This window comes from Gobio gobio (assembly GCF_949357685.1).
Source record: "Gobio gobio genome assembly, chromosome: 7".
NCBI classification, from domain to species: Eukaryota; Metazoa; Chordata; class Actinopteri; order Cypriniformes; family Gobionidae; genus Gobio; species Gobio gobio.
This window is the reverse complement of record NC_137103.1, coordinates 52635354-52651581: the sequence shown is the minus strand read 5'-3', so window position 1 is coordinate 52651581 and position 16228 is coordinate 52635354. Positions and strand designations below refer to the sequence as shown.

The 16228-nt window shown below is 40.1% G+C and overlaps 1 protein-coding gene across 1 annotated transcript in view; it reads right to left on the bottom strand.

Annotated features, from left to right (window-relative positions):
- Positions 1-306: 306 nt before the first annotated feature.
- LOC307128781 (potassium voltage-gated channel subfamily H member 7) overlaps positions 307-16228 on the bottom strand; it is a gene marked incomplete at its 3' end in the record, with an annotated part of 183975 nt that continues 168053 nt past the window's right edge. Inside the window, exons 13-15 of the mRNA XM_079820724.1 lie at positions 13596-13801; positions 6075-6240; positions 307-540 (exon numbers count right to left, since the gene is read on the bottom strand). Of these exons, the coding sequence (XP_079676850.1) occupies positions 307-540; positions 6075-6240; positions 13596-13801 (606 nt within the window). The remainder of the gene's footprint in view (positions 541-6074; positions 6241-13595; positions 13802-16228) is intronic.

The following is a 16228-nucleotide window of genomic DNA, read 5'->3' as shown; positions in this document are numbered from 1 at the left end:
GTAAAAGTGTGCAGAACACAGAGTATGTGGAAAAGACAAGTATCACCCTCTGTCTATGAGAGATTTACTTCCTGAAAATGGAAGTGTTGTCCAAGAATCCGTTCGAAATATTCCTCGACCTCGAGGAGCGAAATGCAGGAGAAGGAAGTAGGAAGTGACATCACAGAGGAAGGGAATACAGGCGAGTACCAGTGGAGAATCTTGCATTAGTATTAAAGTTTTGGCCAATGCCTGTTTTAAAATGTCCTTTGTGCTTCCAGTGGAAGAGCTGTGTGATGTCCTGGACTTTCCCATCGGTGGAGAGAGTCAGTGCTGTTCCTTCAGCAGCCCTGGATCAGACAGCGGTCGGTGGAGATCCAGAGGTACGCTCGCCGCGTCGGGGGGGGAAGAGAGCTGGACTGGAAGCAGGGAATTCGAATGCTGCCGTGTCAGAGGAAGAGTCTGGCTGTTTGTGAAACTGTACATGGCAGTGGAGTGTGTGGACAGACCTGACGAAGAGTCTTTGGGGTTTGGATGGATGTTTGCCATGGCCAAAATTTCCTGTAAAAAGAGGAATTTACAGCAACTTTTATAGATGCTTTGGGTATGTATTTCTGTGTTTTGCATCATTCAGAATTGCATGATTGAAATTAAATGTCTAGTCTAACCAGAAATATACTGTTTTTAATCCACGTGGCATTTGATTTTTGTCTTCAGCACTATTTTCTCAGGAGTCACCATTTGAGAGAAAATCTGGAAATTGCACTATTAAAGGACAACTGCGGTGAAAAATGAACCTAGGGGTAATTAACACATGGTTACTGAGTAGATTGTTCTCTGGGATGCGTTTTCATGAAAATCGAATGTAAAGAGTTTTATCGCTAAAAACTAGGGGTGTAACGATTCGTATCACGATTTGAGGTTGTCGATATGATTCAAGGACGATATTGGTTCATTTGGAACGATACGATCCGAAATGATTCAGTGACTTGAAATCGATTCAGTAACTTTTTAGCCAAAAATTGTGTGACTGAAATAAATATCTGGATACTGGTCAGTGCAGGTGAAGTTTCCTAGATTCCTGTTGTTTCTTGTTAGGGAATCAGGTATTAATTAATTATGGATATAAACAAACAAGTAAACAACAATTAATGGAAAATGCATTCACATTTTATTTGAATAAAGTGCAACCAACAGTTTAGGTTGAATTTTAACAGGAAGTTAATCTTTTCTGCTCTCAATTTCAATATTCAATACATTTTCAATAAAAGCACAGTAAGTGCAACCAACATTTCAAAGGTAGGTTAACCTGCTACTTCTGCTTTTGTTTTCCAACATAAAAATATTGCAATATTAATATCAAAAATAAAGTGCAACTAACTTCTCTTCAGGTTTAATTAATAGTAGGTTTACCTGCTACTTTTGCTGTTGTTTTTCAACATTAAAATAATACAAATACAATATTATTATCAAAATTAAAGTGCAACCAACATTTCTTCATGTTGAATAAATTGGCTGAACCTGCTACTACTCTCAGTTTAATAAACAAACAATATTTAACAAAAGATAAAATGTAACCAACTACTCTTCAATGACTCTACATATTTTTTTTTTTTTCAAAAATATCAACTGATCAACATGATCTGACCGCAGAAAACTTCTCTGTGCGTTCACTATGTCTCCAGCTGTACTAAAAACTCGCTCTGCTGGCACACTGGTGCAGGAATGCACAGGTAACATTTAGCAAGGGCTGAAAGTACAGGTAACGTTAGCTCTTTCTCCTGGTGGCTTGATAATTTCTCGCTCGTTGGCTTCTCCTCTGCCATCCGCCATGCTATGTTTTGTTTTCTTAGCGCTGCTGCTGGTGCGTTGCGATGATGTCACAGATAGGCAGACTGAATCGAGTAACGTTTAACGCCTTTATCATTAAAAGTGCTAAGAAAAAACATCCATATAAAGTCTGACGTGCTTAAATCAAATGCTTTATTTCCTATTATCGATACAATCGATTGATTACCTTTTAAAACGATGTTAGATCGATATATGTCGTCCGGAAGGCAAACTTGCAAACACAGATCGATGTAGTTAGATCATAGGAATATAAATCGATACATCGATGTAGTAGATGAATCGTTACACCACTACTAAAAACAGATGAGCTTATAACGCTACGCTAGTATATGGGGCATAGAATAAGTAAAATTAAATCGCTAGTTAATACCACTAACAAGGCTCAAAATAGCCTCACACTAACACGGTAGCATAATGAGGGTAAGAGTAAGTGTACAAACAGTTTAATAAGAAGATACTTTATAAAGACAGTACATTACGTGTATACAGACAGGAGCCATCTTGGAAAACAGTCTCGACGAATCGAGCCACGAACGCAGTGCTATGTGAGCTGGTCGATAGGAATTAAGTTCAGCTTAGCACAGCGTTCGTGGCTCGATTCGTTAGTGGTATTAACTAGCAATTTAATTTTATTTATTATATGCCCCATAGACTAGCGTTATAAGCTAATCTGCTTTTAGAGATAAAACTCTTTACATTCGATTTTCATGAAAACGCATCCCAGCGAACAATCTACTCCATAACCATGTGTTATTACCCCTAGGTTCATTTTTGACCGGAGTTGTTCTTTAAAGATGTATTTATCCTTTGAAGCCTCATACATTTTAATAATACACACACACTGATGAGCCCAGAACATTATGAACAGTCATAGGTGAAGTGAATATCGTTGATCATCTCCTAACAAGGCCACATATTAAGGTCTGGGTAGAAAAATAAAGATCTTAGGCCCCCCCGTCCACATGGAGACGCGTTTAGCTGTATACGTAAAAAATTTGTACCGTATCAGCGTTTCGTCCAGGCGGATCCTACATTTTGGGAGCATGAAACCGATATTTTTTTAAACCGGGTCTCAGAGTGGATAAATCTGAAACCGACAACCTTGCTTTTTTCGTGTGTACAGTCAATCCGTATATTTTGTGAAACGGGTATGTCATCACACCACGTCCCGCACGAGTAAAGACTAGAAGGGATACAGCTACGGCCACTGGGCATGCGCACATCAATGCGTGATTTAATTCCTGTATTTGCATTATTGTAAGGGTAGGTTTAGGGTTGGGGTAGGTGTATGCGTTAATAAAACACAATCTGGTAAGTAGCAAATTTATTTATTGTTATTTTATCGTGAGATTTTGCCTCACTTCCTACCATCGCTGTACCCCTTCTAGCCACAACACTTCTCTGTTTTTAGTGTATTTCTGTGGCAGAATTACAGCGCCACATACTGGCCTGACATGTATACAACATCGTTTTGAGTCGGTTTCAGTGGTTCCGTGTGTACGTGGATATTTCTTGAGACGAGGGAAAAAAAAGATTGGATGGGGAAAGCTCTGGCTTTGTGTGGATGTGGCCTGAGTGACTTTGACAAGAGCCACACTGTTATGGCAAGGCGACCTGAGTCAGAGTATCTCTGAAACGGCAAGCCCTTGTGTGTTCCTCCGGGTCAGAAGTGCTGAGAATTTACCAACAGTGGACAGAGGAGGGACAAACCACAAAACAGTGACAGGGTGTTGGGCGACTAAGGCTTATTGATGCACGAGGCCAATGAAGGCTATCCCGTCTGGTTCGAGCCAACAGAAAGTGTTCAGGATCAATCCCGGAATGTTTTTGCATTCACACAGAAGGCACTCTAGCAATTCTATGGCAATTTTCTGGGATCAACTCTGTGTGAAAAGGGCTAGAGTGTTGGGCGTCCAAGGCTCATCAATGCACGAGGGCAATGAAGACTATCCCGTCTGGTCCAAGCCAACAGAGTGTCTACCGTGGCACAAATCAGACAAAATTTTAATAATGGTTATGGGGGAATTTGTCACAGGGCTGCTGCTGACCAATCAGAGTGCCTATGATGACCCCCGTCCACTGCCGAAAGCGCCTACAACAGAGTCCTGCACGGGTCCGATTTTGAAAACCCGCACCCGCCCGTACCTGCAGTGCTTAAACCCGCATCCGACCCGTTTTCCGACAACAGCATTAAATAAAATCCGCACCCGACCCGACCCGCTTAAAATAGAACCGACACCCGACCCGCAATAAAATCAGTTTAGCATATCACATTATAAACACACTTACAAAAATGTTTATTGCCAGCATACAGAAGTTATTACACGACCATTAACACAAGGACAACTTCTGCCGGGAGCTTAACGTGGCTTAATGTACTGTTATTAAGAGACCAAACTCAGTAAACATAATACTAATAACGTATACTATGTACAAAAAATCAGATGAGCCCAGAATATGAACGCAACGCGTATAATTACACGTTCAACGTTTTCCTACCATAGAAAACCATTATAAAAAAACACTTAACGTGGCTTAATGTACTAAAACAGTGTTATTAAGAGACCAAACTCAGGAACCATAACACAAATACTGTTCGATAGAACTGCTTGTGCTTGGTTTTGTTACCACAGTTATCTGCGTGCTTCCTCAGCCATGAACTTCCACATTTGCGGCTATCTTTTCTTCAATTCCTCATGATCCATCTCGGTCAGTGCAGGCAGAGCGCGCGCACACGGTTGTGATTTTTCTGTGAGGGCGCGCGCGCGGCCACAGTTAAACTGATATGGATTTGAAATTATTTTATCAACTTGGAATACAGGCAAGGCATATTTTTGTATATGCATATTTTTAGGAACACATCTACAATATACATGCATATATTGTTTATATATAGGCCTATATTCGTTTACACGTTGACTGTTTAAAACCCGTGTTTAGACCCGTGTTTCTCCCTTGTCCGACCCGACCCGCACCCGTATCCGACACAGTAGGATGTTTTTCACCCGTTTCAGCAATATTCGCGGGTACCCGCACCCGTGCAGGACTCTGGCCTACAATGGGCACGTGTAACGGATGTAGGTCAGTAAGAGCTGTGCGTGTAACTTTCTTGGCCTCAAGAGGCGCACTAGCGACTGAGGCTAGAGGCTGTGGTCTTTAGCATCCTTGTCTCCCACGCCTGAGACCCCGGTTTGAATCCCGCTCAGAATAGGTCGAGTAGGGCCGATTACACATGCGAGCGTCTGAACTGGAGCAATGGAAAAAGGTTGCCTGGTCCGAAGAGTCCCATTTTCCTTTACATCACGTGGACGGCTGTGTACGTGTGTGCCGTGTGTGCACTGTGGGATGATGACAAGTGTGGAGGTCCATTCATGTGGATGGCAGATAAGGAAGGTCGTCATAATGTTTGGCTCATCAGAGTGTGTGTGTGTGTGTGTGTGTGTGTGTGTGTGTGTGTGTATACACTTTTTATTTACAGTATGTATTTGTTCAAATACCATAACATTTTGGAGCCCCATTTACACCTACTGTATATTTAGTACTTACTGACTGCAAGAGATCAGCCAAGGTTATTGTATGAGAAATAATTAATGTCTGCAGTAGGTGGCGCTCTTCAGCTGCCCGTGTGATCTCTCTCCTGTTTCTCACAGTCTGCGTGTCACAATATAACATATAGATGTGCCAGTAAATGCTTCTCTGTGCTCTTAGAGAATCAAAATATACACTTATTTTGCCATTATTTATATTGTCTAAAACAATATATACAGTAGATGGTAATATATTTAGCTTTTATTTATTTATCATATTTAAATTATTCAAATGCACACTTCAGATGCAGTGCAATATGTTTGTTCCTGCCAAAATAAATTATTTGTATGTTAAGAAACGCCTAGTAGACCTCAAGTATGTAAAGATGCACCCATCTTCCAAATGCATGATGTTTAGTAGGGTTCAGTGTTGTTAACTAAAACTAGGTTTCATCAATTTACATAAAGCGTATATAAAAAATAAGAATTGGAAGTTAAAGTACTAAAATGACTAAAACTGAAATAAAAAGATAAAGATAAATAGGATTATTTAAAATATAGGGAATAATGAAACACTAAACCTTAAACTACAGTTAACATTAAGACTAGGAAATAACCAGCATGTTTGGCAATTGCGCTTCAGATATTTGTATGATGTTCAATAGATCTTCATGAGGTTTGGTTCTGTTCTTCGTTTCCTGTAGGTGTGTGTTGTACCTGTGATGTGCAGTGTGCTGCACTGGCGACGGGCTGCACTCTGATGGCTGGTCTCTTGTACTCGGGACCGCCTGCGAGGCTGCTGTAGGCCGGAGGTCCCAAACACGTCTGCCTCTGGAGCAGCTGCAGGACACTCTGGATGTCTGATGTCATCTGAGACTCTAACCTGGTGAGACAGTAACCAGAGCGCTGTGAGAAAACTGACCTGGAACAAATAGTTCTATGTGATAGAATGAAAATCATTTACACACTCCCATGTTGTTCCAAACCCATATGTTTTTCCATGGAACATAAATGGTGTGCATGTATATGCATACATACATGCATAAACGCATGCTTACATGCATGCATACATGCATACATACATGCATACATACATGCATACATACATGCATGCATGCATACATACATACATACATACATACATACATACATGCATACATACATACATACATGCATGCATACATACATACATACATACATACATGCATACATACATACATACATAAACACATGCATGCATGCATACATGCATACAGACACACACGCATGCATGCATGCATACATACATACAGACACACACACACACACACACACACACACACACACACACACACACACACACACACACACACACACACACACACACACACACACACACACACACACACACACACACACACACACACACACATACATACATACTAGGCATGTGCCGGTATCACATTTTCATGTTGTGATTAATTGCTGAGGCTTTTATCACGGTATACGGTATTATCATGATATTGAAATAAGTTGCAAAAAAACTGTTGTCATACAATAACAGGTTTAATAACTTTCTTATAACAACTGCTAGTGTTTGTTCAGGTCCATTAAATAATAGTTACAACTTTTGATTTTAATAATGTGTTATTAAATGCTGAAATGTACATTTAACTAAGATTAATACATGCTTTAGAAGTATTTTTAATTGTCAGTTTGTTAATGAATGAACTAATGTTAAATAATGGAGCCTTATTGTAAAGTGTGTGACTGAATAACAATCAGAACATATTCAAACAATATCTATAGGGCATGTCATTTAATCCAGATTAAAATATAAAATGTTCAAGTTTGAAAATGAATAGCTTTAAGTATTAAGTATTAGGTTATGTGATGAGCGGGGAAACGGTTGCATTTCTGCTGTTCCGTCAGCGCCCTCTGCTGTCGAAGAATGAATGTGCACTTCGGCGTGTCACTCTTCTGCCATGTGCTCGGCTCATGCACGTTGGTTCTATTTACATCAGTGTGTGTTCCTCTTTGTGTCGTAAACGGTTGATGGGTAAAGTATTCTTAAAATTCATTCTAAAAATCTGAATAATTCGTAATAAATAATTATTCACGGTATTTTGAAGTGCCCACGATAACAATAGTGTGCATGTTTATTATTGCGGTATATCGTATTACCGTTTACCGGCACATGTCTAATACATACATACATACATGCATACATACATGCATACATGCATACATACATGCCTGCACATGTAACGGAGGCCAGCTAGTTGTCGTTGTGTGAGTAAACCTCACTCCTCTGATCTCAAGAGATGCTCTAGCGACTGACACTATAGGTTGCAGCCTTTAGCATCCTTGTTAGAGTGTCCGACTCATGTCGGCGAACCCGGTTTCGAGTCCCGCTTGGAGCGGGCGGTTTGAACAGGAGGGGTTACACATACATACATACAGTTTATATATACACTACCAGTCAAACGTTTTTGAAAGTAGTCTCTTAATGTCACCAAGGCTGCATTTATTTGATCAAAACTACAGTAATATTGTGAAATATTATTACAAATTAAATTACCTGCTTTCTGTTGTAATATATTTTAAAATGTAATTAATTCCTGTGATCAAAGCTGAATTTACTTACAGCCATTACTCTAGTCTTCAGTGTCACATGATCCTTCAGAACTCATTCTAAGATCATTTCTTATTATCAATGTTGAAAACAATTTTAGCTGCTTGATTTATTTATTTGGAAATCAAAAGTTTGGGGTAAAAAAGGGAAAAAATTAATTCATACTTTTATTTAGCAAAGGCACATTAAATAGATTTTTTTTTTTAAACATGAAAGACATTTCTTAAATTAATTAATATTACAGAAAGTTATATTTATAATAAATGCTGTTGTTTTTTTTCATAAAAGAATCCTGAAAATATAATCAGTTTCCACAAAAATATTAAGCAGCACAACTGTTTTTAACATTAATAATAATCATAAATGTTTCTTTAGCAGCAAATCAGCATATTAGAATAATTTCTGAAGGATCACGTGACCCTGACGATACTGAAAATTCAGGGTTGGCAGGTTTGACACCAATAACATTGAGCTTGATTGGTTCTCACATGTTACAAACATGCAAGTCATACGAACTATGGTGCTAGTTTTTGTCATTTTGACAGCAGCAGTTCCTATTCACTTTTAGTAGAAGGGAAAAATCGACCAGGATTTTGTTCACACTTTTCTTTTACTGAAAGAAAAGAACTATGTGCACAAACCTAGATTTAGAGGAGGAAAGGCTGTAAATAAGTTAAAGACTCTGCAGTGAGACAAGTTGATTTTATATAGTGCTTTTCAAAAGGTTTTAAAGCAGATGTATAGAACATAATTTCAGTAAAATGTTTTTAATTCTGGAAGGTTTTCATTTAGCAGTTGGTCTGAATGTCCATAGCTCATTGGTGTTGACTGTTGTTGTACAGCAGGGGGAGTTCTTGCACTGATGCATGCATCTGAATGCTTGTTTCCAGTTTATCACTTTACCTGCTCAACTTTGATGAGAAAGTTATTTATGACCTAGTTTGTAGGGCCTAGTAGAGAGAGATGACCCCAATACAACACCATTTCTGCTCCAACGAGCCTTCACGCATAAATACTCGATAAAAACCATGATCTGGCCGTTCATGAAGATTTCAGAAGCAGTAGCGTTCATTATTAATATTCCCCAAAGAAAGGAGGCATGTTCATTTTTCATGCAGGTAATGGACATGTGCGGAGGTAACGGCGAGGACAGGGGTATCATTTATAGTATGTGATATGAGTGCTCAATGAGCCGGCGCAGGTTTAATCAGTGTGTAAGGCACACCTAGTCATTAAAACAGAGAGCCATTAACTGGAGAATAAGATGATCCATGCTTTCTTGGAGTCTGCAGGCTGGCAATTGTTGTAAATTTGCAAGACATGGTCCGCATCCTATTTCGACTTCATAGCGGTGCCACAGAAAAACAAAAATGACCACAGTGAACAACATGCATTATTATTTTTCTGTTTACTTATTTTTCTTGTGATCTTGATCTTGTCAAGGGTTACCTTGAGAAAGCAAGCTATCTATCTAATATATCTATAGTATTGAGCTTAGTTATATACAGAGTTATATGTAGGTGTGGGTATTAGGAATGAAACTCCTTCAAAGAGACGACCTATACAATGATTTTTAAATGCATCGTATAAGCATATGTGCATATGTATGGACTAACAAGATTTTCCCTAAACTCTTTCCAATCCACCTCACGAAACCTGTCAGGAACACGATAATTTCACTTCATCAAACTCAAAAGAAAGAAAATGACTTTTCTTATTTTACATTATTTTCATGATTATTAAGGACAATTTCACCACCAAATTCTCATAATGTGTCCAGATACTTTTGTTTTTGCCCAAATTTTTCCCATATTTTACTGTATTACGATGGCTGGAATACTTTATGTAATAATGATAAAGTTATAAAATAATAATTTATATTTTAATGATATATTTCAATTGTATGTACTATGTACACACACACATTACACATACACTATATTGCCAAAAGTTTTGGGACGTCTGCCTTTACATGCACATGAACATTGACATCCCATTCTTAATCCGTAGGGTTTAATATGGAGTTGTCCCACCCTTTGCAGCTCTAACAGCTTCAACGCTTCTGGGAAGGCTTTCCACAAGGTTTAGGAGTGTGTTTATGGGAATTTTTGACCATTCTTCTAGAAGCGCATTTGTGAGGTCAGGCACTGATGTTGGACGAGAAGGCCTGGCTCTCAGTCTCCGCTCTAATTCATCCCAAAGGTGTTCTATCGGGTTGAGGTCAGGACTCTGTGCAGTCAAGTTCCTCCACACCAAACTCGCTCATCCATGTCTTTATGGACCGACACTTTGTGCACTGGTGCACAGTTGTAACCCCTCTTGTTCGAACCGTCCGCTCCAAGCGGGACTCGAACCCGGTTTACTCGCACAGCAACTACAAGCTGGCCTCTGTTACACTCACCCCCTAAACCTCACTCCCATCCGGGTCACGGAGTTATAGACATGTTGTAACAGGAAGGGGCCGTCCCCAAACTGTTCTCACAAAGTTGGGAGCATGAAATTGTCCAGAATGTCTTGGTATGCTGAAGCATTAAGAGTTCCTTTCACTGGAACTAAGAGGCCAAGCCTAACCCCTGAAAAACAACCCACACACCATAATCCCCCTTCCACCAAACTTTACACTTGGCACAATGCAGTCAGGCAAGTACTGTTCTCCCGTCAACCACCAAACCCAGACTCGTCCATTTTGGCAATATAGTGTATATAATATATATTATAAATTAATATTTTTATTATATTATTTTATCATAATGATAATTTTGTATATATCATTTATTTTAAAACTCAATGTGCCAGAATATAGTGTTACAATGCAAAATAGTAATGGTCAGAAAACAGAAACCATTGTCCTTAATGTTCGATTAGATGTTATATTTTGTGGTTAAATATGACCTGTACATGCACTTGTCAAGCCTTGTCAGATTCTGTGCTGTAAGATGTGCGATATGCAGCTCAGCTGATGCAGGATTTTTGCTGCCTGGTGCGTGTTTCTTTCTAAGCCAGTATTACAGCTAAAAATACCACCTGCTGTGATTCTGCTCACCCTGCTGCTTCAGTGTCAGTGTGTGTGTGTGTGTGTGTGTGTGTCTGTGTCTGTGTGTTTTAACTGCTGTTATCTAAACTTGTTTTGTCAGCTGAGGCTAATTTTCATGTGCATGTGAATGATAACCACAAGCAATGTTTTGTTTAGTAATGTTTATTGCAGGCGTGCATGTGGTTAGTGTAATTTGTTGTAGTGTGCAGATCCCCTGGAAACATAGTGTAATGTACTGGAAGACTCGCTCGCCTCTCAGAGATGCAAACAGTATTACAGCGGTTCAAATGTTTCTTAAAGGTGCAGGAAGCGATTTCTGAGAATCCTTGTTTAACATTCAAATCAACCCAAACAAACACACCCCTCCCTTCATTGCTCCGCCCCCAAAATGCACAAACACGCAATGCAAGAGCAAATGTGTCTCTCTGACCCTGTTTACACCTGGTATTAAAGGGTTAGTTCACCCAAAAATGAAAATTAGCCCATGATTTACTCACCCTCAAGCCATCCTAGGTGTATATGACATTCTTCTTTCAGACAAATAAAATCGGTGTATATTAAAAATGTCCTGGCTCTTCCAAGCTTTATAAAGGCAGTGACTTGTTTGGTGCATCTATCCATCATATAACTGCTCCACACGGCTCCGGGGGGGTTAATAAATGCCTTCTGACACGAAGTGGCGCGTTTGTGTAAGAAAAATATCCACATTTTAACTTAAAATTTCTAATTTTGACTAAAATAACTAGCTTCCGGCGGTCAGCGGTGCGCAAGTTGACTTGCAGTGAGAGAGTAACCCTTGACCCTTGAACCTTTGACGCATGCGTATTGACGAACGCAGAAGCCCAACTAACCCTTTAAGATGCGCTTTGGTCGATTGGATCACAAGTAGACAAGGGAAACACATTTCTGTTTACCCCTGGTGTTTTAAACTGTTTCTGTTTGTCCACTTCTGTCCTGATTTCTTTGAGGGGAGGGTCCTAAAGCTCTTGCCTGATCGTAACCCTTCTTTTTCTAGTAATCTTTTCTCTTTTGTAATGTCTCTCAGCCATCTCTCTTTCTACAGTCTTTCTTCAAATCTCCCTCTTGCTCACTCTCTCGCTCCCCTTACTGCTGATTGGCTCACTCTTTCCTCCTCCATCATGAGTGGACACGCCCCTGCTGCTGATTGGCTCTCTCTCCTCCCCCATCATGAGTGGACACGCCCCTGCTGCTGATTGGCTCTCTCTCCTCCCCCATCATGAGTGACACGCCCCCTACTGCTGATTGGCTCTCTCTCCTCCATCATGAGTGGACACGCCCCTGCTGCTGATTGGCTCTCTCTCCTCCCCCATCATGAGTGGACACGCCCCCTACTGCTGATTGGCTCACTCTCTCTCCTCCCCCATCATGAGTGGACACGCCCCTGCTGCTGATTGGCTCTCTCCTCCCCCATCATGAGTGGACACGCCCCCTGCTGCTGATTGGCTCAGTCTCTCTTCTCCCCCATCATGAGTGGACACGCCCCTGCTGCTGATTGGCTCACTCTCTCTTCTCCCCCATCATGAGTGGACACGCCCCCTACTGCTGATTGGCTCACTCTCTCTCCTCCCCCATCATGAGTGGACACGCCCCTGCTGCTGATTGGCTCTCTCCTCCCCCATCATGAGTGGACACGCCCCCTGCTGCTGATTGGCTCACTCTCTCTTCTCCCCCATCATGAGTGGACACACCCCCTACTGCTGATTGGTTCACTCTCTCATCTAGCGGTGAAAAGCTATATGACCATCCAGTGAATATTAGTTTCTCTTCCTCTCAATTCCGATTTCGTTTTAACGCCTACGGTGGCCGATTTAGTCCAGGATTTACATGGCTTCCAGTTCGACCTCGTCCACATTCGACACGGTGCCATCGAGTGTTTAAACGCGAATGGCGAAGCTTTAATTTACGGGTATGTCCCTCTTTGGCTAATGTACTTTCAAGATGGAGGGGCAACATGGCGACCCGCATTCGAACCCCTCACCCGTATGTATTTTCAATGGCATATTATAAACTTACGAGAATACTTTATTACTTGAAAGAAGTAAATATACATTAATGAGCACATATATTTTTGAAAGAACTAAGTGTTTTTAGCTAAGAATAAACTAAAAAAGTTACAGTGTAGCTTTAAATTTCTCATAATATACATTGCAGATTCCCCTCATTTCCAAAAGTCTGAAAACGGTTTGTTCAAAGATTAAGTCTCTTTAAACACCTCCTTTCTGAGAGCTTACTCTGCAAAAACATCTGAAAAAGCATAATGAGGCACTTTAAGTTTGTCTTCATAATCTTTCATCAAAATTGAATTTAACTGATGCTCAACATTTGAAATATAAGCTAATGCCACAACTCCTCTCCTCCAATAACCTGACCACATACTGGTATGTAATGCCCTCTTTTACAATCCAGCATGAAATCAACTGTTGCAACTAAAGCATTAATATTGATAGTGCATTCACGAGCTTGTGTATATAACCATTGTGCCATAATCATATGATATCATTGTGCGTGTATATAACCATTGTCATGAAACACGGCTCATTCCCAGTCTCCTAATGGAGCATTATTTCACCTGCTCAGGTGTTCCTGCAGTTGGTCTAGTCTGTGCTCCACTTCTCCATACGTGATGTCACCGTCCAGATCTTCATCTTCCGCTCCGGCCTGTTCATGTGCAGGCGTGTCCACGTCCGCTTTGACGCTGTCAGCTAACCAACCGTCAGTCTGGATATCTAAAACGGGTACAAAATACACACATGCATTTGTGCTCACATAGTGTTGCTACATACTAGGGCTGTCAAAAGATTAATCGCATCCAAAATAAAAGTTTGTGTTTACATAATATATGTGTGTGTACTCTGTTAATTATTATTTATATATAAATACACACACAAGCATGTATATATTTAAGAAAAAATATTTTTATATATAAAACATTTATATTTATATATAGATTATATAAATGTATATACAGTATATACATGCAAATATTTCTTAAATATATTCATGAATGTGTCTGTATTTATATATAAATAATAATTAACAGAGTGCACACACATATATTATGTAAACACAAACTTTTATTTTGGATGCGATTAATCGCGATTAATCTTTTGACAGCCCTACTACATACATGTTATTTTTTTCCGTATAAAGGTGTAAAAGCTTTAAAAACATCACAATGGGCTTTTACTGATTGTGTATTTTATGTGGTAGAATATAACGTGTTTCCACGATCCTTTACACCGCGCTCTCTCGTCTCATCCTGTTAGCTAAAATGCTAATTTCCCAGTTTTTGTCTAGAAAAATGCATTGCCATCCTTACAGAACTCTATTCTAACAATTGAGAAATTAATTCGCATCAAAATACAATAGAGTTTGATTGCACATGTAACTGACACTAGATGTTGCAGCCTTTAGCCTCCTTGTTAGAGCGTCCGACTCTCATGCGGGCGGACCCGGGTTCGAGTCCCGCTTGGAGTGGGCTTTTCGAACAGGAGGGGTGACATTGGTGCCGTGACCCGGATGGGAGTGAGGTTTAGGGGGTGAGTGTAACGGAGGCGGGCTAGTAGTCGCTGTGCGTGTAAACCTCACTCCTCTGATCTCAAGAGATGCTCTAGCGACTGACGCTAGAGGTTGCAGCCTTTAGCCTCATTGTTAGAGCGTCCGACTCTGATGCGGGCGGACCCGAGTTCGAGTCCCGCTTGGAGTGGTTCGAACAGGAGGTGTAACACACACATGACCTTCGATATCAACAACAAAACAAATGGGATGTGCTTTCTCCTGCTTTTGAAAAGTTGATTAGTCTTTATCTTCACTATGCATAATATTAGTTGCATTCATAATTTCCAGTTAGCATTGGCTTTCTGTGTTGTCCGTGATTCTCCGAACACGCCTGAAATATCCTGTGCAGAATGATGTTGTACAGGAAGAAACTGAGAAATTGTATCTCAGGTGCGTGTAAAGGGCTGCTGTCTCTGTGTTAGCGCTTGTATTGGTGTTATATTGCTGTGACTTTCCTATCGGTGAGGCTCAGGACTAATAGAAACACTAAAGCCAGTGGTTATCTCTCACAGACACCTGCTCCACACTGATCAAAACCGTGCGAGACGCCAATTTATGTCCGATCCGAGACTGTGGAGGAACCAGAGATGAGCAGTGCAGTGAAATTTGATTCCTCCAGGACAGATTCACCCTCATGGATGGTTGGAGACTGAGAGACACCTGACGTGGTCATCTCTGTGACAAACGTGTTCAACGACGGGTGAGGTTTCTCTTTACACGCACGTGCAGATTTCCTGTTGCAAGTTGGGGCATATCAAAAGCTTAAAACTGAGCCGCACCCATATTTTTTGGATTTTTACCCTAGAAGAGACATTTTAAATGTGTATAAATCTGCTAAAAGTTCATTTCATCAACTTTTAAAAGTACACTAGCAAATGGATGAGCTCAAAATGTTAAAACCACCATAGGGTTTATACTTACAATATAACTAAAGATACTATTATAATTTTGTATTAATATTTTGAATCAGTTTTTATTTGGTAATATTTTAACATTTAAGATGACGTAGTTACACGTTACTACATGTACTTACTATAGTAATAACAGTAAAGTATGCATAATTACAAGTAACTAACCCTAAAACAAACCCTAACCATAGCGGAGCCTTGGAGGGCAAAACCGCCATAGAACTCCATTGAACTGCAGCAGAAGCCTGTCAAATTTCCATCTTAAAAAAAAATATGTGAACAAGATGCACGATTTGGGCACTTATGATCCATATACAGCACCTGCTGCAGTATTTCAATCACTGAAAATAGCGTTTTTAAAATGCTTAATGTGTAAAACACTTTAGGATGAGTTGCACCAACAAGGATTCAATTAAGCAAAGTTTAACGCTAATCTAGGATTTGTTGTTATGGGTTTTATTTTAAATCGAGTTGTTGCACCACTTAATTTTAAACAGATTAATTGCGCAGTAAAACCGTTAGAATTATAGAGCTGATCGAGCAGCAGACGGAGGGTGAACCGACGCCAGGCTTAAGAATCCTTATTTGTGCAACCCACCCTTAAAGTGCTGTAATGAACTAAAACAGTGATATTAAAAGAGCAAATTCAGTTTACATCTTTTTGATGATGCATACTATATACAGGCAAGCAGATGAGCCCAGAATATGAATGCGGCACGTTTTCTTTATAATGGGT